This window comes from Oratosquilla oratoria, chromosome 4 (genome assembly GCF_046742065.1).
Source record: "Oratosquilla oratoria isolate Oo_2021 chromosome 4, ASM4674206v1, whole genome shotgun sequence".
NCBI lineage: Eukaryota > Metazoa > Arthropoda > Malacostraca > Stomatopoda > Squillidae > Oratosquilla > Oratosquilla oratoria.
Genome location: NC_134780.1, coordinates 75,959,869 through 75,969,868, shown reverse-complemented (window position 1 = coordinate 75,969,868; position 10,000 = coordinate 75,959,869). Strand labels below are relative to the sequence as shown.

General features: G+C 38.0%; 1 protein-coding gene across 1 annotated transcript in view; it reads right to left on the bottom strand.

The window, feature by feature from the left end:
• The window catches only part of LOC143024354 (solute carrier organic anion transporter family member 74D-like), a 17,978-nt gene extending 9,240 nt beyond the window's left edge, over positions 1–8,738 (bottom strand). The window contains exons 1-9 of the mRNA XM_076183148.1: positions 8,633–8,738; positions 5,445–5,816; positions 5,198–5,355; positions 3,912–4,058; positions 3,546–3,734; positions 2,509–2,592; positions 1,543–1,638; positions 494–599; positions 97–212 (exon numbers count right to left, since the gene is read on the bottom strand). Of these exons, the coding sequence (XP_076039263.1) occupies positions 97–212; positions 494–599; positions 1,543–1,638; positions 2,509–2,592; positions 3,546–3,734; positions 3,912–4,058; positions 5,198–5,355; positions 5,445–5,743 (1,195 nt within the window). The 5' untranslated portion in view covers positions 5,744–5,816; positions 8,633–8,738. The remainder of the gene's footprint in view (positions 1–96; positions 213–493; positions 600–1,542; positions 1,639–2,508; positions 2,593–3,545; positions 3,735–3,911; positions 4,059–5,197; positions 5,356–5,444; positions 5,817–8,632) is intronic.
• Between the last annotated feature and the right edge of the window lie 1,262 nt (positions 8,739–10,000).

Sequence of the window (10,000 nt, the reverse complement as noted above, 5' to 3'; positions counted from 1 at the left end):
TTCAGAGAAGGCAAAGTTTGGACACAAACAAATTTCTACCCACACTCACAGCAAAAAATCGAGGCAGTTGAGTCAGATCGTCTTCTTTTCACTCACCTTTCAGGAATGTCTTGAAGGAGTCCTTGATCGTAGATCCTTCGATAGAGTCCTTCTTGAGGAGTTCCTGCTTGTTGGGTTTTTCCTTCGCCAGGCCCTTCTTCGGGTCCATGTTCCTGCGAAATCAACAACAAAAACTTGATCGAAAGGAAGAAGTGAGGCTTTGTTCTTTCCTTCTAGTGTTCTCGTGTAAACACGTGTTATATGTCTCCCATATATGGTGTAACAACTGCCCTATCACACAGAGGACAAATACATACACACATATATATGCACATATATACATACATTTATGCGTACATACATACATATATACGTGCATACATTTATACATACATACGTACATACATATTCGTAATATTTCAGGCGAGGCACACGATGACACACCCACCCTCACCTCGGAAAGAGAACGATGACGAAGGAGAAGAGGAAGATGATGATGGAGAAGACCAGGGAGCCGATCCACCAGGCGCCGATCCAGCGAGGGTCCTCCGGAGTTATACCTGAAAGGTGGATATCTGATAGAGCTGATCTATCCACCAAAGACACAAAACACCTCCTCCTGATCTAGCCATTTCTAGACGACAACACGATGTCTCTTCTTCGAGTGGGACAACCCGGTGGCTGTCACCGGGGATCTGGAGTCCGTGGGGTTCCTACAAAGGAATTCCTGGGACAAACGGATGGATATCCCCCTCCCCCTTTTTTTCTTTCTTTATTATTTATTTTTCTATCTCTATTCCCAGCTTCTTCTGGACCAAAAGCCTCCCGCCAGTCAGCCAGTAGGAGCAATTGCAGCCCATTCTAATTGGCTTCATTTCACGACTTCTGTCGTTCTCTGAGCATCATGTAGGGACGACTCGACATTTTGTTTTTTAATCTTCCAGTTTGGTGACGTCATAGGCAGTTGACGAGATGACTACATTAAGTTCTTGGCTGTGGTGCTCTTTTGACAACATTTATTCTGGCTGAGAACAGGCGATTCTATTAAAAATGTGGGGGAAGAACCTCATGGTCACTGGGTTAGGTTGACAAATAAAAAATAACAAATAACAAACAATAAATAAACATAAATAACAAACAATAATTGAACATGAATAACGAACAAACAAATAAATAAACAAGTAAATTTATTGATTAATTGACATGGGAAACTGTAATGTTATAACACATTTGTAAATGTACACTTTAAACCCACTATTGGAGAAATAATATCAGAAGTACAGGAAACTGTATATTTCGACTACTATCTGTAGTCTTCTTCATTTCTGCTGAAGAGGACTACAGATAGTAGTCGAAATATACAGTTTTCCTGTACTTCTGATATTATTTCTCCGATAGTAGGTTTAAAGTATACATTAATTGATATATACATAGATTGAATAATAATGAGGTTTTATTTTAGTCTTGTAACGTATTGTCCATCTTTAGGCAACGAAAACGTACCATACTCGTGGCCGGGATAGATGTAGATGTTGAGCAGAACGGAGGACAGTGAGAACCCAATGAGCGGTCCCAGGACGCGGACAGCGATGCTGATGGCTGCCAACATGCAAATAGAGAAATACGAGATCAGCAGAAGAAAATGGGAAGCTGGACGTGTCGCGCTCACGGCATGAAAAGCTTCCACTGATACTGCAAGTTGTTACATTCCCTCTTGAACAAAGGGTTGTGTGTGTGTGTGTGTGTGTGTGTGTGTGTGTGTGTGTGTGTGGGTGCGTGTGCGTACGTGCATGCTTTTGTGTGTGTGCGTGCGTGCTTGTATGTGTATGTGTGTGTATGTTTGTGCGTTTGTGTGTGTGTGTATGTATGTGTGTGTATGTGTGTGTTTATGTGTGTGCATATGCATAATAATCCAGGGGAGCTCTCCTAAGACAAATCACTGTCGTGTTCGTAAGAATAACTGAATTGCCATATTATGGAAGTGATGACAAAGGTTGAATCTACTTGAGCAACAAAGGAAGAGGAGGTGGGGAGGCGCTGCGGTGAGCTCCGACAGCACCGAACACTCTCGGATAGTGACAGTTTTCTATGTTTGGTCAAAACTCTTCAGTTTCTCCAAAACTGCCCAGGCCAGTGGTCCTCAAAGTGGGGTCCGCGGACCCTTGAGGGGTCCCAGAGGCTCATAAGGGGGTCCACAACCTAAACCCTAGTGGGAGTTAGTGGATGCCTTGAGATACAAGTTATTGTTAGAGTGGTCCCAAGGAAGCTAAGGAACAGCAATTCATAGGAGTATGGTATACGTGACGAAAGATTAGAGGTGGAAAAACACTGGAATAAAGCTTTGAACTGCTCCTCCCCCATTTCCTTACCTTCCCTCTCTCCCTTCCCCCCCCCCCCCGACTTCCTCCCCTCCTTCTCTCCCCCTCCCCCCTCGTACATACAAGGATAACGCTGAAATCTAATGCTCACCGAAGTAGATGGGAGCTTCTTTCTTCTCGATGCTGTCATCGAGGTACGGCGCCCCGATGGTATAGATCGATGAGGCACCCACGGCTGTTGGACGAAGAAGAAGATTAGGGACGTGGTAAGGAACGTCATGAATTGCCCTAGTAGAGAGGGGACCAGGGAAGGGGGAATAGGGATGAAGTGAGGAGGAGGAGGAGGAGGAGGAGGAGGAGGAGGAGGAGGAGGAGAGAAGGAGCTAGGACTTCGGAAGGATTCTTTATTGAGATCTAAGAGGAAGAAGAAGAAGAGGCCAAGGAAACAGTGATCCTCTGTTAATTGTCATCACGTTGGCACAACTTTGACATGTTCTTTTACTGCATAGCACACACTTAACAAACGCCATTACTGCCAAGGTATTCGAACCCTGACCTGTGCGTGCATAATCACGAAGCCAAGACGCTAGCAACCGAGCTACGTGCGATGGTACAAAAGGACTGTACAAGTCCCCTTTTGTACCATCGCAGGTAGCTCGGTTGCCAGCGTCTTGGCTTCGTGATTATGCACGCACAGGTCAGAGTTCGAATCCCTTGGCAGAGCTTCTAAAATGTTCAATCTGTCTTAAATATACACAAACGCCATTACGTTGTAACAAGCAGTTTCCTTGGGAATACAGTACATACCCGGTCAGTGGCATAGCCTGAGTCGGTGAGCACCGAGGTCAGGGACAACCCCCTACACCGAAAATCTCATATATATGTTTGATAATAGCTTGGGAACTTTGTACATCGAATACTTGTTTAATTCATTTCGTTGTGATGCTTCCTAGGTATGTCACAGATTTGGAGAACTTAAAGAACATGCAATCCTGACAAGATCTTTTTTTGATTGAAATTTCAAGATTTACTTCAGATATGAGATGAGCATTCGGATTTTGGCACGGGGAGATGTTGTACGCTCCCCTCCTACCTGGAACCGTGTTTCTGGTCGCTCCCTTCCCTTCCCCGACTAGAGAACAAGAAAACAGTGCCAGAAGAGAGGAGGGCACTCGTTCGCCTCTTTACCGTTGAGCGTGAAGGAGATGAACCACAGGAAGTAGGCCAAGTTGTTGGACCGCGAGCAGGACTCGTCCACGTCGCCTGAGGAGGATCCGAGGGACGAAGGAGGGGATGCTGTTGTGGATCCGTGCATGAGGTAACTGGCCACGTCCTCAGGGCGGCAGAACTTCCTGCTGGTGGCCAGCTGGCCCGATTCTGCAAAGGGTGGCTTCAGGTTCAGAAACTTGAGGACCAGGTCTTAGTCGTCTGCTTCCCAATATTCATTTATTATCATTATTTTCGTGTTCTTTCTGTATACCAAGGGAAATGTATGTTGTGATACCCTATCTCTTAATCTACATACAACATTAGCGTCTATGCGACCATGCTCACCTGTAAGGACAGGCGGCGGGTAGACGAGGAAAGTAGAGAACCCGACGAAGAGCCCGAGAGCAACGAGGGCCAGGCTGGCCCCCATGAAGCGGGGTCGGTGGCTTCTCCCGCCAAAATGACTCATGACCAGCGACAGCAACATCGGGCCTGTCCAAGGGAACACGACATCAATGTGAATAAACAAGTAATATACAATAATATACACTTGATAATTGATAATAGCTAATAAATAATAATTAATAATTAATAAAATAATAATGTATAATGAACAATAACCTATTATAAATAATGATGTATAATGACCAGCGACAGCAACATCGGGCCTGAGGAACACGACATCAATGTGAATAAACAAGTAATATACAATAATATACGCTTGATAATTGATAATAGCTAATAAATAATAATTAATAATGAACAATAATCTATCATAAATAATGATGTATAATGAGCACTATATAACTCATGACCAGCGACAGCAACATCGGGCCTGAGGAACACGACATCAGTGTGAATAAACAAGTAATACACAATAATATATGCTTGATAATTGATAATAACTAATGAATAATAATTAATCATGAACAATGATTTATCATAAATAATGATATATAATGAACAATACATAACTCATGACCAGCGACAGCAACATCGGGCTGAGGAACACGACATCAGTGTGAATAAACAAGTAATACACAATAATATATGCTTGATAATTGATAATAGCTAATGAATAATAATTGATATTGAACAATAATTTATCATAGATATGATGCATAATGAACAATATATAACTCATGACCAGCAAGAACAACAGACCTGTCCAAAAACACGACATCAATATGAATAATACATAATAATATATAATTAATAGTTAATGGTAAATAATAACTGAAAATCAATACTAGTTGATAACAGATAATAATTGATGGTAGATAACAAGGATTAAGTAACGACTAGATATTTGAAATAATAAGTAACAAATGTTAAATATATATTGATAATAAAGAATAATTGATAATTGATAGTAATTAACAATAGATAAGGGCTAATGAATAATAGTTAGATATTTGAAATAATAAATAACAAATGTTGAATAATTGATAATTGATACTAATTAACAATAGATAACGACTAATGAATAATAATTAGATATTTGAAATACTGATTAATAAAAAGTAAATAAATACTAATGAATAATGAGTAAAATATAATAAAAAATGATTCAAGGACTTGCGAATGGCGGAGGAAAGTTATGTTGTCTTTCCGTTGTCTGACGAACTCACCGATCTCGCCCAGCATGATGAGAGAACCCAGGTCCTTGCTGGAGAAACGGAAGTGGCGTTCCAGCGACGTGCTCGAACTCACCATCATCGAGAACGTGGCGCCCTGAAGAACGTTCTGCACGCTGAACACCGCCAGGAACGCCATAGGAGTCGCCTGTCTGAACATACGAACCTGAGTACATGTAGAAACGCACGCACGCACAAACAAACACCTTGTACGTTCGAAAGAACAATTTGAACAACTCACCTCTGAAGGCATTTAGGATAAAAGCCAAAAAATCCACATCTTTCTTCGTCTTCTTCCTCCTCCTCTTTCTCCACTACTCTGCTGCTATTTTCCAAGTCGCACTTGTCCCCCGAAGGGATCTTCAGGATGCCGTCCTCTAAGCAAGAGGGAGCTTCCTCGATGTGTGGTCGGTGGTGAAGGGTCGCCCTTGAAGGGCTCTCTCGAGGATGAGATGGAGACGATGTCTTACTGAGGTCGTTCTCCACTTCTTCAGTAGGTACTACTTCCTCCTCGTCCTTCTCGTAAGCTTTGTTTTCCATTTTGAATATGGCGTCAAGGCTTGCGCACGCGCGCTAGGGAAGTAGCATCGAGTACGGGTCAGCAGAAATTTATCTGGGAATGAAAATAGTGAATTTGTGAAAACCGTTGATTGTATATGTATACAGATAGAACATTAAAGATTGTAACGAATTTAAAATAAAAACTGATATATATTATGCTTACTTAATATAAAAAACAAAAGTAAGGATATATGTCGATTCGGTTTCCGTTACGTCAGGATGACGTTAAGTCGTTCGTCATATTCTCTGTCGCCGTGTAGCAGCGACGCGAAGCGTTTTGCCATAAACAACGTTTGGCCGGGTTGCAAAGTTGCACCTAGTGACGGTGAAATGACAGGCAATTTCTGCATCCTCACACACATACTCGATTTGAGAAGCACTATTCACTATTTTATTTATTTATTTTCTATTCGTTTGAACGGGACTTTTACGGAATAAAAAAAGAATGCAAATCTTTCACCTTTTCCTGCATTTTTATATTAATTATGTACATAAATGTGAAGTCATGGTCAGCTATCTATTTTCCTTTCATAAAAAATGATATATATGTAAATATATATTTTTTTTTTTTTGGAGTAACAGGAAACAGATCTGCAATTTGCACAGTTCACTGCGACTTCCTAAGCTATGGACGCGGTAAGACTTAATCCTCAGAAGATTCTTCCACTATGCCCTTCCCCTCGGAAAATCTCACGGAACACACACACACACACACACACACACACACACACACACACACACACACACACACACACACACACACACACACACACACACACACACACACACACACACACACACACACACACACACACACACACACACTTTTTCTGCATGAGGGGACGGAGAACGGGTGGTCGCCGATTAAATGAAAAGAATGATGATGATAATAATAAAGTAGTAATAGTAGCAAGTACACATCTAAACTTAAGGGATTAGTAAGTAGAAAATGAAAAAAAAATATAATGAAATAAAATAAGATAACAAAAAGTCACGCACAATGAGAGAAATCAGTCAGCGTGTTTACCGAAGGTAAAAGTTAGCGAAAACTAACCTACAACACATCAGCAACTTCCAATAATGATTGTGTGCACACAATCCTTTCTTCTGTCAGTCACCACACAACGCTTTCCATCATGACGTAAACATATATATATATACATACATATATATATATATATATATATATATATATCTATATATATATATATACATATATATATATATATATGTATACATATATATATATATATATATGAATTTATTCATAATGTGTTGTGCTTAAAGTGAAGCGGGCATGCTCTGGATATGATTGGATATGATGTGTCTTGCTGCATTGCTTCTGACCCAGGGCAGTGGGCGGGATACAGGGATGACCCGTCATCCACGAGGAGCTAAGATGAAAGGGAGGAAAGGGTGGTGGAGGAGAGTGGAATGTGTGGTGATGAAATGGATGGGAGTGGGTACATATCTTTTGATTTTGGCTAGCTCCCTGGTAAAGGGAAAAAAGCCATTGGTATATATATATATATATATATATATATATATATATATATATATATATATATATATATATATATATATATATATATATATTCTATTCCTCCTTTCTGAGTTCCCTCTACTCTTAGAAGTTCTCAGGACTCGAACCGGGTCGACGGAACGCCTGGCTCATCCCCACCCCACCAGCGACTGCCCAAAACTAGGTCATGCTTCTAAAAGCATACCATCATGCAACATTGCAACGTGCAAGGTTGCATGCCACACGTATGATTTAAAGTGCAACTCCCAAAAACTGCAGCAGGCAGCATTGCGTGCAATGAAGCTGGTGCATTTGCACGAACTGAAAATGTTGCATCAAATGCCACTGCAGTTTGCACGAACTGAAAATGTCGCATCAAATGCTCCGGCAGACATCTTGAACCCAAAAACTGTCGTCATTACAAATATGTATATGAAATACAATGGAATAAAATGAATAAGATAAATAGATAAAATGAAAATAAATGAATAAATACAAATGAATGATTTAATCAAGTAATGAAGATAACTGAATAATGGAGCGATTTAACGACAGCAAGAACAACAACGTAGTAATGCGATAATTGAAAAAAAAAAACCGTTTACCGGCTGCCAGAATAAAGTATTCAAATGTGTCCAGCACTGAAGCAGTTTTCAGTCGAGATAGTTCTTCAGGTACCCCCATTTAACTGAATAAAATCGCTTGACGGCAGACATAATAAGTACGCAAGTGGAATTGGGTCTTATTGAGGGGCTTAATATCTTTCAGCTGTTCCCAGCAAAGCTCTTCTCTCTTAAAATTTCAAAAATGTTTTTGGTCAGCACTCAAAGAGGGCAATTTCTCTTTCATTGGTATAATTTCTATGAATAAAGTCGCTTGGGTGTGGACAAGGAAATACAAACGACGTAAATTGATTGCGAAAGGCCAAGGTCGTCATAACACTAGAACGTCGATGATCTAGATCATGTCATAGCTATGACGTCACATTAGAGGAAGTCGTTGACAAAAAAAAAAATGTCGATGTTTAGGAAACAGTTGTTCATCACGGTAATATCACAATCTCGTTGCTTTGTTTTGGCAGCAATCCCATTTCTTCTTGCTTGCCACATAAGAAGAGATTATATATACATATATTTTTTCGGTTCTTTTCTACCAAAAATGACACCCTTTTTTCCTATAGACTCAGTCGACTAGAGTAAAGTTTAATCCAAAGTATTTACAAAACGCGTTTTGTCGTTCAATTCATCCGAAAAACATATCGCTTTCCACCTACATATTTGAGAAATTATCTTCTGCGGAGCTAATTTTTTTGTGCAAAAATATAAAAAGTCTCATATTATTATTACCTTGGAGTGCTCCTGATAGATTCACTAAACTCGAATAAACATGAAAAACTAGTGAGCACCAGCGAAAATTACTTTGCAGATATCGCTTGTCGATGGTTTACCGTTGGTAGGTGCGATACGACTTTGCTAATTCTGCAAATGGATTTTATACCCATGTCGAACGTGTCGTACATTCTGGGATGTGTGCAATCGTATTTTCCTTTCTTTGAAGTAAACTAATATCAAACTCTGGTAGCAGTTTTGATATGTATTTTCCAAATAAGCAGTATCAACACCCATACACAAAAATAGATGGCACAGCGGAGAGATAGAATTCATTCTTGGGCACTGCTCGTTCGTCTGACAGCAACGCAAGCGCCCCTCTCCGCCTTGTCCGGCACCGTCCAGCCGTGGTCACCCCGACGGAGGTGACCTAGCGATGCTGTCTACCTTGAAGAACGTTGCAAGGTAGACAGCAAATTTGAAACTGCGAAATACTAAATTATCTGGAGGTATTCCAAAAATATAGCAGATTACAGCTTCTTAGAACTGAAGGATATAATATATAACTTACATCGAATTGATAACGGTGGGATTAATGCAAATTGTAATATTACCTAAGGTGCTACATAAATTAAATATTCATGCACGGTGGAATCATGATAATAATCATAATAATAATAATGATAATAATAATAATAATAATAATAATAATAATAATAATAATAATAATAATAATAATAATAATAATAATAATAATAATAATAGTAATAATAATAATAGTAATAATAATAATAATAATAATAATGATAATAGAAATAATAGTAAGAATAACAATGATGATAATAATGATAATGGCAATAATAATAATGATTATAGTGATCATGATAATAATAATAATAATAATAATAGCAATTTGATTTCCACAAAATATATAAGCACATTAAATAATAATAATAATAACAATAATAATAATAATGATAATAATAATAATAGCAATAATAAAAAATAATAGTAATGAATAATAATAATAATAATAATAATAATGATAATAATAATAATAATAATAATGGTGATAGTAATAATAATAATAGTAATAATAATAATAATAATAATAATAATAATAATAATAATAATAATAATAATAATAATAATAATAATAATAATAATAATAATAATAATAATAATAATGATAATAATAATAATAATAATAGTAATAATGATAATAATAATAATAATAATGATAATAATAATAATAATAATAATAATAGTAATAATAATAAAATAATAATAATAATAATAATAATAATAATAATAATAATAATAATAATAATAATGATAATGAAGATGATAAAAAATAATGATAGAAATAATAATAATAATAATGAT